Source organism: Rana temporaria, chromosome 9, assembly GCF_905171775.1.
Source record: "Rana temporaria chromosome 9, aRanTem1.1, whole genome shotgun sequence".
In the NCBI taxonomy this organism is placed as follows: Eukaryota; Metazoa; Chordata; class Amphibia; order Anura; family Ranidae; genus Rana; species Rana temporaria.
The window spans coordinates 24,938,882-24,954,449 of NC_053497.1; the positions used below are offsets into that span (position 1 = coordinate 24,938,882).

At 43.8% G+C, this 15,568-nt stretch overlaps 1 protein-coding gene across 3 annotated transcripts in view; it reads left to right on the forward strand.

Annotated features, from left to right (window-relative positions):
- Positions 1 to 15,568, forward strand: part of ARHGAP4 (Rho GTPase activating protein 4) — a 256,952-nt gene that overhangs the window by 123,793 nt on the left and 117,591 nt on the right. For all 3 annotated transcript variants that reach the window (XM_040322987.1, XM_040322988.1, XM_040322989.1), the window contains exon 2: positions 14,531 to 14,726. In XM_040322987.1, coding sequence (XP_040178921.1) covers positions 14,531 to 14,726 — 196 coding nt within the window. The remainder of the gene's footprint in view (positions 1 to 14,530; positions 14,727 to 15,568) is intronic.

Consider the following 15,568-nt stretch of genomic DNA (forward strand, 5'->3'; position numbering starts at 1 on the left):
CTCTAAAGGGGAAGTTCTATTCGCCTTTGGGCTGCTTTAGCTGATTCCGTGTTAGTAAAAGACGATTCGCGCTTTTCTGTCTGTTACAGCGTGATGAATGTGCTTACTCCATTATGAACGGTAGTTTTACCAGAACGAGCGCTCCCGTCTAATAAATTGCTATTGAGCGTGAGAGGGTTTTTTACGTCGTTTTAGCCCACCCACGATCATTTTTTACAACCCGAAGAACGACATCGTTTAAAACGACGTTAAAAAATGCAGCATGTTCGATTTTTTTTTTTTTTTTCGTTTTTCAGAACCTGAAAAATGATGTGAAGCCCACACATGATCATTTTAAATGACGGTTTTGGAAAACAACGTTTTTTTCATGCCGAAAAATGATCGTGTGTACGCGGCATAACATCCACAGAAGGCAACCGAATGCTTTTGTCGATGGTGTCATCTTAATAAACGATGTCCTTGTCCTTGGTAACTTTTGTCAATGGTTTTATCTCCATAAACATTCTGTAGCGTTCTGTGGATGCCTCCTTCATCAAGAACTCAATGATGGCATAGTTCTCCTGCTTCAATCCATTATTTATCTGCAATAAAAAAGAAGATGAGTTGGTACAGAGGAAAAGTTAGATGCAATTTTCCTTCCTGTAACCACGGCTTGAAGGAAAGAAAATCGCTCAAATCCCCATCAACATAGTCAGTGTTGATGGGGGAATCCCTCTTGCCAAGCTATTGTGTTTTCCCGGAGGGGGGCTCAGGAAACTGTCCCTGTTGTGAGAATACAGTGATATTTGCTAGTGGTTATAGCCATAGGCAATATTTGCATGTAAAAATGCAACATGCTGGTTGTATCCAAGCTGATTGATGGATTGACTTGGGTACAATCGGCCTGTCCATAGATGGTTAGAATAGCGTCTGGTTTCTGCTGAAACGGCTGAGATTCAAACTATCTGTGGCCAGCTTTACTGTACCAGCATGTGAAACTTGATCAATCTATGCAAGTTAAAGTGGAAATTCACCCTAATACTAAAATCTCTAAATATACTGGTATCCACAATCTAAGATTAACCCATCTAGCCCTGTAAAGAAAAAATCGCTATATCGCAGACAACAGCTAGAAAATGAACGGGAAGTGACGTCACCCATAGAGTTACTATAGGGACTTCTGTTGTCCTTGCCTCCTCTGCACCTACATCCAAAGAGAAGCCGCCACTGACAGCTCAGCGTGGGACCGGACTGGATAGGCTTCAGAAAAGGTATGTATAGGGATTTCTTCTTTACAGTTCTAGATGGGTAAGTCTTTGATTCCTGTAGATTTGGAGATTTGTAGTATCAGGGTGAACTTCTTTAATAAAAAAAAGTTGTGACCACTTTTGTTTTACTTTTGCTACAGCCCTTGTTTATCACTAAATCACAAATCCATATTATAGTTAAAGTGGAGTTCCACCCATAAATATAACATTACATCAGTAGTTTTAAAAAAATGTCATTAGTCTTTTACGAATTTATTTTTATTTTTTAGATGCCTTCAAAGTGTTGTTGCTAGGCAGAATAGTTAATCTTCCCACTTCCTGCACCTAGGTGCTTAATGCTTCCTAACCTACACCGCACAGACTCCTGGGAATGTAGTGGGTGTAACTTTCCAGGAGTCTGTGCACTCCCCAGTCTCAAAGAATCATGTGACTTGGACAGCACAGGTGCTGAAACCTGATCTGACACTGCTTGTGCAGCACTGAGCATGTTCGAGATCTGCAAGGCTGAAATCCAGGAAGTCATACAGTCTGGCTTCATGATGCCCACACTTAAGATGGCCCCAGTCAATTTCTATTTTATAAAGTGTCTAAATGCTGTAACAACCTAACAAAACGGACCTTAGTTTACAGGCCAACTTTACTAGAATATATTAAGCTTGTGTATTACAGGGGTATTTATATTTAAAAAGTGAAATTGTGGCCGGAACTCCGCTTTAAGAAATAAGATGTTTTTTGAGATTATAATTGCTGTTTTACTGTATGTTAAGCAAGTCTTTGTTTTAAGTTTATCCTTCTCCCAGATGAGTACTATTGTTTGCTATCGATGTCCCTCAATTTTGTGCTTAGTGAAACCTTGCCCCAGGGCTGTAAAATTTCCAGCCAATTCCACGGCATGAATCATTAATTCAGTAAAAATTCACTTTTTTTTAAGTCTTCTAAAATATAGCATGTGGTGATGTTAGGCATCATCTTGGCAAGTTAGTTGAAAGGATCTTAGTGGATGCAGCTTCTAAACTTTTTATACTGGAAATTATTTGTCAATTCTTCTTTTTATTTAAATGTCATCGGTGCTATATTGCAGGAAATCAAGACCACAGCTCTGGAGCCAACTTTTCCCTATTTACTACTAAGGTAGGGTGACCAGACATCCCCAGTTTCAGGGGACCGTCCCCTGATTGAGGACACTGTCCCCGGACCAAGTCTGTTCCTGGTTTTGTCCCCAGATTGCATTTAATAAGGGGCAGGGGCAATTTCAAAGACAGTCAGTGCAGAATTAAAATAAAAAAATTAGAATTACACCGCCGCCCCCCCCGCTCCTCGCCGTTTTTCCATTATCTGTGCCCCTTTCTGATGATCATGTGCTGGTCGGAGCGGAGGGAATATTTCTTCAGGTTCGGGTGCATGCCCATTCAGCTTCGCTCGCACCTTCTTCTGCCTTGGGTCAAATCCTGGCCAGCCACCTGCCTATGTCCTTCCCTTCCCTGGCGGAGTGATATTCCTCCGCTCCCCATCCAGTAGTAGCCGGGGCCCGAAGAGTAAGACTTGACAGGGGGCGGCGACGGGCAGAGAGTCGCTAATTGTTGCCATTACTAGTAAAGGAAAAATATGTCCCCGTATTTCATTTTAAAAATCTGGTCACCTTATACTAAGGCCACCATAAAAATTCTCTCCAATGAGGAGAAAGGAAAATAAGAAAGGGGAAGCCACAGAATAGCTATCCAAGTTCTGGTTCCTTTTTTTCCCTACAATTAAGCACAGCTGATTTTTCAGAGTAGTGGGTTGACACTGGATTAAAAGAAAAGTGGGTCTAGGCCTTTGGAACCTAAAGTCCCAGGGATTAGGGGCCCACAGGTTCCCATCAATATTTGTTGTCCTTAATGCACTGCAGCCAGATCTTCACAGACTACTTAATGGGGTCAATAGAAGGGCATTAGGATTGCTCTTCCCGGAGCCTGATCTGTAATAAATTCTCTCTACATTACCACTTCCATTCAAACTTTCGAGTCAATGTGTTTAGCACCAACAGTATGCATGTTCTGGGATCAACAGATTCCAGACAAAAAGGAAATGGGTGGACTGGTACACTATTAGATTTAGGAAGGCATTATTTGTAGCTTGAAGCTGAGCTCAAGAACACAAGGCGGTGATCTCCAAACTGCGGCCCTTGGCTTAGCTTTATCTGGGCCTTGGGCACTATTCCACCAGCTGACACTATCAATGGGCCACTATTCCTCCCACTGACACCTTTTGATAGGGCACTATTCTTCTCATTAGTACCAACAATGGTACACTATTCCTTTCATTCAAACCCATGATAGGACATTGTTCATGTCCACTGCTGGTGCATTTTTTGCTCCTACTGGTCAGTCTGCTCCCTCTAAAGTCCGAAGGACAGTAATCTGGCCCTTTGCTTAGGAAGTTTGGAGAACCCTGACATAGGTCATGTGCTTAAAAGGTTGAAGGGTAACCTTAGAAAGTATTGTTTTGCCAAAAGAGTAGTGGGTGCTTAGAACAGACTTCCAGCAGAAATAGTTGGTCATTCAATAGTAAGTGAATTTAAACTTGCTAGGGATAAACGTAGGTCTGTCTTCAAAACTTGATGGATGATGTTGTCTTTTCCTGCTGTCAGTCTTCGTACGGCAAGGTCTGGATAATATTTTTCTGATTTCCCGAGCTGGCTGGCTGTACTCATTTTTGGGTAAATAGATAAAAGTGGTTAGAGACCTTCTACAAATGTCCTTTTGGGTGGATTCTTATGGCATATCCAACTGGGTCCTGGAAGGGGAAGGTGCTTATATTTATATTTCTCAGCTGGCCTGGAGATAACCTTGAAATCCCCCATGAAGTATAGGAGGCCTTGGCCAGGAAGAGGGAAGCCTGATCCACCCAGTAACGTTTGTTTTAACCCATCCCTTACAGGATTAAGCAGCTAGAGAATGATGGTAGTGTCCTGCATTGTTCCACATCAGAGCTTGACCTGTTACTTTGCTTGAAGCCTCTCTTTCTTCTCTGTATATTGTAGACAACTGACCGTGACTGTGTAATCTGAATTATACGATCCTAATTTGGCACGACATAAAAAGCATTTTATAGCGTGATTCTATTATCGTGGAAACCAGGGTTCTCTCCCCAGACAAAATTGCATTACATTAGGCCCATGGACTACCTTCAGCCCGCTACAAGATTTTATCTAGCGCGTAGCTCAGCTAGGGTCATTGGCGTATCCTCAATGTGCACTGATTGAGGATTAAAGTGATATTAAAGCTTTGTTTTGTTTTTTTAAATAGCAAGCATGTCGTACTTACCTGCTTTGTGCAATGGCTTTGCACAGAGCAGCCCGGTCCTCTTCTTCTTGGGTCCCCAGCCAGTGCTTCTGGCTCCTCCCCCTTGACCAGTGCCCCCAATAGCAAGCTGCTTGCTATGGGGGTGGGCACTGGTGCATGATCGCTCCCGAGCATCACTCTATGCGTCTATAAGATACATGGAGCTGCGGCTCTTGCCTCATTGGCCCACTGTTCAGGGCCTTCAAACATGGCCCACTGTTCATTAATAACATGGCCATACATTACCATCCCCCCAGGGCACTGAGATCAGCCGATCAGGACTTTGCTGTCATCCCTCTAGTAAGGTTGATTTTGTTTGGTGGCCGATCCTCCAGAGCCAGAGCCGCCTCGCTTTGGAACCTTCTCCCGTTGCCTTTGAGGAAGTCCACTGTTCTTATTACCTTCAGAAAGGCTCTGAAAACCTTCCTCTTTGGGGCAAGTTGATTATGACCACGCCTAATTAAACTGACCTGGCCCCTCCTCCCCTCACCCTATGTCCCCCTCACTCCAAACCCCCTTGCTACCGTTTGTTTTTATTGTTGATATTTTATATGGTTTTTCTTTTCTTTTATGTACACGAGCCATCAGTTCGTCTACAAAGTCTTTTTTTCTTTCTTCTCTTGGATTGCTTTTTGGTCCAGAATAGACCAGCGGACCTCCTTCCAGCGCTTAGACACAGCTATGTGGCGCTGTAAAGAAATATTAAAATCAATCAATCACTGTCTGTGATTGACAGTCAATGTTCCTGTTGCTGTGTCTCAGCCAATGTGGAGAGAGACACTCAGGACAGCCGAGGCTCCCGTGCACATCACTGGTTCGAGAGGGGGCTCAGGTGAGTATTGGGGGGGGGGGGCTGTGGGTGGACCAGTACATAGTTTTTTTTTTTCCCTTCATGCATAGAATACATAAAGGTAAAAAAACGTCAGCCTTTACAACTACTTTAGGGTCGGCAGTGCATGCCTATGGTCTCTGCTTCTGATGTAACAGGTAGACTCTGATGGGGTTTCTGATGTAGAAGACAACTCTGATGGGTACTATAATTTTAAATGGGGGGTTCTGATTGGGACCCTGTTATAAGATAAAAAAGGGGGACTCTAATGGCTATCCTGATGTAATGTGGCAGACTCTGATGACCCTGATGTAGGAAAGGGACCCTGATGGGGGAACCCGATGCAAGTCTGCAAATATTTGTAAAATTTATATGATGTGGCCCTCATACTGAAATGTTTGTAGACCTTAAGCATTCCCCTAAAAAAGTAGCAAGCCAAATTTCCAGTCTACCGGGGTAATGTTTCAGTTTTTGATGGATAGCCACATCTCCCGTTTTTCACCCATGTCAACTGCCAGATCATTGCCTAACCACTTGGGAAACATGTCGTCATTATTTTCGCCCAGATGCGACTTTGTAAATCCATGGGTTTCCAACTGTGCGTTTTTAACACTTTCCCAGACAGTGGATCTCATGCAGGGTATTAAGATGGTTATAATAATGAGATTATGTTTTTCAATCTAATTTTCACCAATCCGTTTTCCAAAACTGCCTATGTAGGTAAGGGGTGCCTATTGATAAAAAAAAAAAAACTTTGTCGCTTTGGCTAAAGTTGAATAATGCCTTTGCTATAGGTTTAGGTTGTTTACGTATCTTCTGAAGACTCCCAGAGATGGTGTCGACACCCTTGTCCTGCCTTGTTGCTAGGATGTTGCTAAGACGGTCCCACTCGTTACTGCTCATCTCCACTGTCACAGGAGTAACCTCTTAAATGCTTGGGCCGCTATTGCCTCCATCGCGACATTGCTGAGCTCAAAACTACTGCAATAGGGAGGAGAGAGGGTTTGTATCGGGTGCCTTAGCAACATCCTAGCAACAAGGCATGACCGGGTGATGCCATCTCCGGGAGTTTTTTGGGAGGTACATAAATGGCCTTCATGCATTATTTAACTTTGATCAAAGCTGCACAGGTGGTTTTTATCTATAGGTGCTCCTTACCCGAATAGTCAGATTTTGATATAGGTGAATTAACCCTTTAGCTGTTTGACCTATAGTTTGCAGTTATTATTTTTTGTAAATAATTTCTCAGGACGAGTTTCCTTTTGGTGACAGCAGTGGATCAAGCCTATCCAATGTACACAACGGGGTCAAGCCTAACCCCTGAAACATAACCCCACACCATAATCCCCCCTCCACCAAATGATTTGGACAAAGCAAGGTCCATAAAGACATGGATGAGGGAGTTTGGGGTGGAGGAACTTGACTGGCCTGCAGAGTCCTGATCTCAACCCGATACAACAATTTTGGGAATGAATTGGGGCAAAGACTACAAGCCAGACCTTCTTGTCCAACATCAATGCCTGACCTCACAAAGGCGCTTTTGGAAGAATGGTCAAACATTCCCCTAGACCAGGGGTGCCCAACCTTTTGAAGAGCGAGGGCCACTTAAGCAACTTGGTAACCAGTCGCGAGCCCCAATGAGCGGAGCAGACAGATGGCAGTTAGGGGCTACTCTATAGGCCCTCCGATCTGCCCAGATGGAAGGGGACGAATTCCCTTCTGTTTTTTGGATTGGAGGTAGGCGCTCTGTAGAGGTGAATTGAGGGTCCCATTTGGTCGGGCTGATCGTGTGAAAAGGGCCCAAGACTCCTTTCACACTGATGTGCTGCGGTTTACCCACACTGCGGGTGCAGCTTAGTGCTCCTCTGTCTATCCTGCGGGTTAGCTGAACTTTGCCATAGACTCCTCCTGTGGCAAAGCCGGCTCTGTAGAGGACGCATCGGCTTATGGGGCTCTGCTCCGCAGCCGCTTTCTTTCTCCACCACCAGCTTCATTCACAACACCGATGCTGTGGTATGACAGGTCGGCAACCTGCGATCTGGGCTTGCCAACCCGCTATTCCAGAGCAGGAGTTTGCGGGCCACATCAGAGGGCTCCGCGGGCCACATGTGGCCCCCGGGCCACTGGTTGGCCACCCCTGCCCTAGACACACTCCTAAACCTTGTGGACAGTTTTCCCAGAAGAGCTGAAGCTGTTCTAGCTACAAAGGGTGGGCCAACTCGATATTGAACCCTACGGACTAAGACTGGGAGGTTATTAAATGTCATGTGCGTGTAAAGGCCGGCGTTCAAATACTTTGGGCAATATAGTGTCAGCAAGACGGCTTATAGTCTCTGCTGGAAGCCCGTATGATGGGGTAACAGCACAGAACAACAATTGGGAAACATGATCCGTGTGTTGTCACCCTATAACAGGAAGAGCCTAGTTGTTCAGGAACCTCCTACTATAGGGTGACAACACTCTGACCCCGTCTCTCAGTTGTTCTCCTGTGTTGTCACCTTCATGTAGACCTTTATGGGAGGATCCCCAGGTATTATTTTTATGAAAGCTGCAGACTGCTCGCAACCGGGGCCCAAGGGCCACACAATAATACCAAAGGCTGCCTGCAGCACCCTGTAAAAATGACTTTTTATGTTTGTATAGCTTGTACGAATTTCCAAATTGTTGCTGAAGTGGCTAGTGGGAACCCATAACTGTCTAACAGATTACACAAAAAAAAAAGCCTAAATTGCTCTTTAACTGTATTTCCGAAGAGCATCCCCTCTTCAAGCTTGGCTGACCATCATAACAACTGCTGATGTCCTGGAGGGGGAACATGCAGTGACAGTGTCTTTTGTTACACATAGCGAGTAATGTCATCTCCTGGCAGGAGGATTGCTGTGCAAGGGAGCGAAAGAGGCTGAATGCTGCCCCGCAGGGTAGCATGACTTTACAGATCGGCATCTTCCTGTAAACCGTATGATACAAGAAGGCAAGAGCAGGGCCACTCACTACTCAGACCTTGCCTGGACTTTTAAACCATAATATGCCCTGGCAAATCCTCTTTCCTGTAAAATGATATAGTTGTGGGATAAGTCAACGCCGTGACAACAGAAGGGCCTTCATCAGGTTTTTATTTTTTTTTTCAGACTGCAAACTGGTCTGGTTGGAAGCTGTGGTTGGCAGATCAGGCATTCTTCTTTTGTGGAGGGTAGATGCTGCGGCGTCTATATATTTCTCCGTAGACGCCACATTAAATTCATACAAGCTTTGCTGGATATCATTATTTCCAATGTCTTTTAGCATCCGATACTTTTGTGCCCTGTTTAAAAGTATAAAAGAAAAAAAATTGTAAAAGGGCGAAAAAAAAGACATAAAAGAAAATAAGGATTTCTGTATGGCATGAGGATATCAATTAGTACAGTTAAAGAAAAAAAAATTATTAACCACTTCAGTACTGGGCATTGTGACCGTGACAATGCGACGGACATATCGGACACTTTTGACACGTTTTTGGGACCATTCACATTTATCCAGCGATTAGTGCTATAAAACTGCACTGATTACTCTGTAAATGTGACTGGCAGGGAAGGGGTTAACACTAGGGGGCGATCAAGGGGTTAAATATGTTCCCTAGGGAGTGATTCTAACTGTAGGGGGAGGAGACCGATGTGTGTTCCTCTGTACTGGGAATACACATTGGTCTCTTCTCCTTTGACAGGACGTGGATCTGTGGGTTTACACACACACACACACACACACAGATCCATGGTCCTGCTGTGATCGTGGGTGCCCGGCAGACATCGTGGCCACCGGGCACGAGCATCGGGTTTTGAGCGATGTGGAAGCCCAGGATGTAATATGACGACCATCCGGAGGAAGGGAGGGTTCCTGCCGACGTCATTTTACAATGACTCGGTAAGGAAGGGGTTAAGAAAATTAATTAAAAAATTAAATACAATTGGCTGTAATGAAGCAGGCACTTGCATAGTTAGTCAGGTTGAAAAAAGATACAAGTCCATCTAGTTCAACCAAAAAATAAAATAAAATAAAAAATATCATACAATCCCATATAGCCAATTCTATACCCACAGTTGATCCAGAGGAAGGTGAAAACCCCATTTTGCTACAGCGGGGAAAAATTCCTTCCTAGGCAATCTGATTTTCCCTGGATCACTTTAAAGGGTAACGCCACTTTAGTCGGGAATAAAAATGGCAAATAAAAGAATTATATTTAGTGTACAATTGCAATACAAGTCATATTGTAATTGAATGTTATTAAAACTTACCTTCCTTTTCAATCTGCAGCCGCTGTAATTTTCTATGAATGCAGTATGGCTACATGGCAGTGGCGGCCCAGCCATTATCCACGGCCACCAGCCCCTTTATGAATAGATGGATATATTCATTCATAGTATTCATATCAATGGCCGCGGTGGCCACACCCTATTCATTTGTCAACAAAGAAAAGTACCCCCAGGAATGGGACTTTGAAAGCCAAACTCAAAAGTACAAAAAGGTTTATTAAATGGACCAAACAAGATACCGGTTGATGCTTGTTGACAATAGACCTTGTGGTCGAGGTAATTCTACATAAAAACACTTGCAAAATGGTATGCAGATGGAGAACACCAGGGATGAAAAAGTGCACCAAGTGTTAAAGAAAGAGAGAGGAATGTTTTTTTTTTTACAACACAACAGTGTATAATACAACATAATTAAAAAACACTCTCCAAGGGACAGTGGAGAATGCCCGACGCGTTTCTGGTCTTGTGGGTGAGCAGAAGACCATCATCAGGGGCCAGAGTGTTGTATGGTGTATAGATTCTCAATCATTTGGTCTACGGATAGAGAGGTCCCTTGATGGGGTGACAGTGGTCAGTAGGCTCGGGGTGTGTCTCCTCGAGTGCAGCCCTTCCCGGAACAAACAAAGGTCCCAATACGGGGGGGGGGGGGTCCTTTATTTTTCAAAGGCCCCTAAAAGCCTGTGGGGTTTGTTCAGGTGGATCCACTTGGATCACAAGAAATGAACTGTTGCTGCGGTGAGATGCTTCCACGGCCCTGTGGCGTTAATCCCGGGTGTAGAGGGTCCCCCCTTTTTCAGGACGCCGGGCGCATGAATTACAGCGGCTGGGTGTTTTTATTTTTTTTTAAGCACTTGATTAAAGCCAGAGGCAGAGCATTGCCCAATAGTCACCAACTTGGTAGGCTCAGTGGAACAGGGGGACCTCTCCAGGATCCTAACTAGCTGATGCGTTTAGAAAGATATACCTTCTTCATCGGAGCTTCCTAATCAGAGCGCAGTCAATTTCTTTGCTTTTATTGGATATAGAAGAGCCTGATGACAGCTAGACAACTAGACTTAGAAATGCCAGCCCATATAGTTCTATAATGACAAACTTTCTTCAGATGGGACTGTTGTGTGGCATTGGCTGCTCCCTAGATTGACCTACTCCAGCACCCCTCCTCCAGTACAACACGTACGACGGCACTAGAAAAGAGAAGTCCAATACCATTGTTAGAACAGGGATCCTCAAACTATGGCCCTCCTGCTGTTTTAGAACTACACATCCCATGAGGCATTGTAACACACTAACATTCACAGACATGACTAGGCATGATGGGATCTGTAGTTCCTGAACAACTGGAGGGCCGTAGTTTGAAGACCCATGGGTTAGAAGTTTGGTGAGAGACGATTCACGCTTTTCAGCCTCATGCTTTTCAGTCCATTACAGCATGACGAATGTGCCATCTCCATTACGTGCCAGTTTTACCAGCTTCCTGTCTCGTACTTGAGTCAGAGCATGCGTGGAATTTTGTGCTTCCGAATTGTCCACACGCGCTCGGAATTTCTGAGAATGGGTTTGGTCGTCTGAAGATTTGATAACCAGCTCTCAAATTTTTGTTGTCGGAAATTCCAACAGAAAATGTCCGATGGAGCCTACAGACAGTCGACCAAAAGCTCCCATCGAACATTTGTTGTCGGAAATTCCGATCGTGTGTACGTGGCATGAGATTTTCAGCTATACAGTGTGGAAGGACTAGTGGCTGCACGTCCAAAAATGTTTCCATCTGGCTTTTTTGATACTTAATTTGAAGGCTATAGGGCAGGAGAGGGCCAATAGGGCCACCTACATAGTGCATCTCTGCCTGTTTATCAGTCACTGGATGAACTTCATATAGTATATGGCCAGCTTTTGGGTCAAGATTAAAGTAAACCTGTCACAAACCCAAGCATTTCAAATGTATTCATTTTTTGAGCCCACAGTGTGGTGCACAAAAACTAAACGCCAAAGTGAACCAAAAGAGAGCCTATGAACACACACAAAAAGTGTCCTAGGGTGTGTCATGGTCCCCTCCCAAAGAGGAAGGACCCCTCCATGTGTCCCCTGGGGCACAAGACTCCTAATTAGGGCAAGACAAACTCAGGCCCACTTGGCCAAAATGCTTGGCGGACCTCACCCCTGGCGGACCTCCTCTCCATACCATAGCGGGGTGGAAGCAACGTCAAAATTTCACTTCCACCCATAGCTCTTAAAGTGCCTTTTTTTGTCATTTTTTTCAAATGTCAAAATATTTATTTGTTTTTTATTTAATTTTAGTCCAAATATGAGATCTGAGGTCTTTTTGACCCTAGATCTCATTTAGGAGGACCTGTCATGCTTTTTTCTATTACAAGGGATGTTTACATTCCTTGTAATAGGAATAAAAGTGACCCAAAACATATATATTTTTAAAACCATGTAAAAATAAAGTAAAGTAAATATGAAAAAATTTAAAGCGCCCAGTCGCGTCGAGCTTGCGCGCAGAAGTGAACGCATACGTGAGCAGCGCCTGCATATGAAAACGGTATTCAAACCACACATGTAAGGTATCGATGCGATCGTTGGAGCGAGAGCAATACTTCTAGCCCTAGACCTTCTCTGTAACTCAAAACATACAACCTGTAGAAATTGTTTTAAACTCATTCCACGAGCAGGCACAATTTTGAAGCGTGACCTGTTGGGTATCAATTTACTCTGCGTAACATTATCTCTCACACTATAACAAAAAATTGGGCTAACATTACTGTTGTCTTATTTTTTTAATTCAAAAACGTGTATTTTTTTCCCCAAAAAGTGCGCTTGCAAGACCGCTGCGCAAATATGGCGTGACAAAAAGTATCGCAACGACCGACATTTTATTCTCTAGGGTGTTAGAATTTCTTTTTATAATGTTTGGGGGTTATAAGTAATTTTCTAGCAAAAACATTTTTTTTAACTTGTAAACACTCTGAAAAAGAGGCTCGGGCCTTATGAAAGTATTTAAATGAAATCACCTTGAAGGATTGTGATTGCATTCACTGACTAGCAGGAATTTGTATATGAAATATGATCATGAACATATGGTACATTAGGGATATAAACAGGTCATGCTTTGCTATAGTTTAAAATGAATTGGGTTATAGGTTATTTTCAACGGGCCAGTCCACCCAAAAGTTATAATATATTTACAGATGAAGCTTGATGGGATGAGTCCGTCCTGGCTTGATGTACACCCTGCAAGCCTCCGCAATGAGAACTTCCAGACGCAATTCCTATGCATGTTGCTGGTCTTCTGGGAATTTTGCATTACCTCCCCAGATTCATTATTCATTAAATACCAAAATCTAACAGAGACAGTGGGACACGTGTATAATTGAGTGCATGCCCTTGAACTGAAGTACAGATATTTCACTGATAGAACCCCTAAGGCCTCGTACACACGACCAGACATGTCCGATGAAAACGGTCCGCGGACCGTTTTCATCGGACATGTCTGCTGGGTGAATTTGGTCTGATGTGTGTACACACCATCAGACCAAATTCCCTGCGGACAGAGAATGCAGTGACGTAGACGACACCGACGTTCTCTGACGCGGAAGGTCAATGCTTCCACGCATGCGTTGAATCAATTCGACGCATGCGTGGGATTTCGGGCCAGCGGACATCTCCGATGAGTCGTACTGACCATCGGACATGTCCGTCGGACAGGCTTCCAGCGGACAAGTTTCTTAGCATGCTAAGAAACTTTTGTCCCGCTGGAAACCTGTCCGCTAGGCTGGAAAACTGCCCGGTCGGCCCTACACACGGTCAGACATGTCCGCGGAAACTGGTCCGCGGACCAGTTTCAGCAGACATGTTCGGTCGTGTGTATGAGGCCTAAGGGATACAAGTCTGGTGGTTTTACTCTTTAACATCTACGAGAAACTGGAACATCGGTTTCAGGTGGACTAACACTTTTAATAATTATGTCATTCTGTTCTTTCCCACCTGAAATCTGTAGATAAACATTCCCCATCATGATGCCCCATGCTGGGGAGACATTTAAAAAAAATCCTCCCTTTGAGGAGCAGCAGCCGACACTTTGGCTCTCAGTCTCGGCTATCACTTACACAGCTTGGTTCCCTGTTGACAATTGGGTGCCAATCAGAGTGGTCCTGGATCACGTGATCACTGTAGTAGACAGTGGCCACATACAGGCTGGTGGCTTTACTAAAATAAAAACTTTCAGGCTGCAGATGAACACCACCACCTTCAAGTTGCAGTGGGATCTGCAATGCAATACTATTATTATTTTAATAATGTAAATGTCAGATACAATTACAGTATTGAAAAATATACAAACATGGAAAAACAATCCTTATTTTACATGTTTGTGATTTTTTTTTTCAGCCTATAATTACAAAAAAGTAAGGTCTTTATTAAGTGTGCCAAATAAAAACCTTATGGATGATTGAGTTATGTACATTAAGTTTTTGTTCAGTTAACCAAAACATACTGATGCTTTTTAATTGGCCAGAGTCATTAATCAATCTGGTCATGAAAGAGTTAAATGTCTTCCTAAGCTAGTTTTAGAAATAATATGTGTTTTCTCATTACTGAAACGCTGTTTTTTGAGGAAGGAACAGAGTAAAAACATTCAGATTTTTCCTACTTGAATATGTCTTTTGTTTGATGCAAACTTGCTTTGTGCGCACGGTAGAAATTTTTTAGTTCAAGTTTAGTAATTTATTGAACTAAAAATTTTCCACCGTGCGCACACAGCAAGTTTGTAATGCTGGAATAAAAAATTCAAGACTTGATGCAGAGCACCAACTGACTATGTGACCTCTTCTCTGCCCCTCTCTCTAGAGATTCGCGGCCAGCTGACCGAGCAAGTGAAATGTTTGGACGCACAGGTGGATTTCCGCCAGCAGTTGCTGCAGGACATGAGCGAGTTCTTGCGCAGGAAAGCCGAGATTAATTTGGAATATTCCCGAAGCTTGGAGAAACTAAGCGACCGCTTCTCTGCCAAAATCCGCAACTCTAAGGAGCACCATGGTTTCAGGTGACTGTCTAGCCGGTGTTGTGTAAGGCTGGTAGAAATCCTCAGAATAATAATAATAAAAAAAGATGGGGCTAATACTAGCATAGTAAAAAAATAAAATTGTCAGATTGGGATATGCAGTTTCTATTCTCAGAAGGTTATCTATTATCAACCCCTATCTTATTAGTTACTCTAGAAAGGTCTTCTTCAAACTTTTCAACAGGGAGGAACCTATAAAATAACTTTCTGGTTAGCCCCGTACACGCTGGCTTAATCTTGGGCGGTGTCGGCCGGTTCAATAGAAACTCGAATGCCCAGCTTCTGTTGAAGGGGCGTGATGGAAAGAAAACTGCTGATCGGCATTTGATCAGAGCTTTCAACCAATGGCTCAGAGTGCTGACTGGTGTGTTCTGGTGAGGGCAGTCCCCCTATCGCAACACAATAGTTCAGTTGGGCACATAGCTGTACTAACATTAGATTTTTAGTACATGATCTCCTCCCAAGCTCTAGTGTCTACTAGGCCTAAGAGAAGCTGCCAATGATTGCTCATGGTACACTAGTGGGATGGTCAATGGGGCAAATGTTCCTTACATTTGTGATCTGTAGGAAGAATATCCCACCTCTCTTCCTTAAAGCAGAGGTTCACCGCTAAAATGCTGTTTTTACCCTTAGAGTGATGCTCATTTAGTCTAGGGGAATCGGCTAGTTGCCTGTACTTACCTTTTTAGAGAGCGATCTTCTCCGCCACTTCCGGGTATGGGCTGCGGGACTGGGCGTTCCTTCTTGATTGACAGTCTTCCGACAGGCTTCGGACGGTCGCATCCATCGCGTCACGATTTTCTGAAAGTAGCCGAACGTCGGTG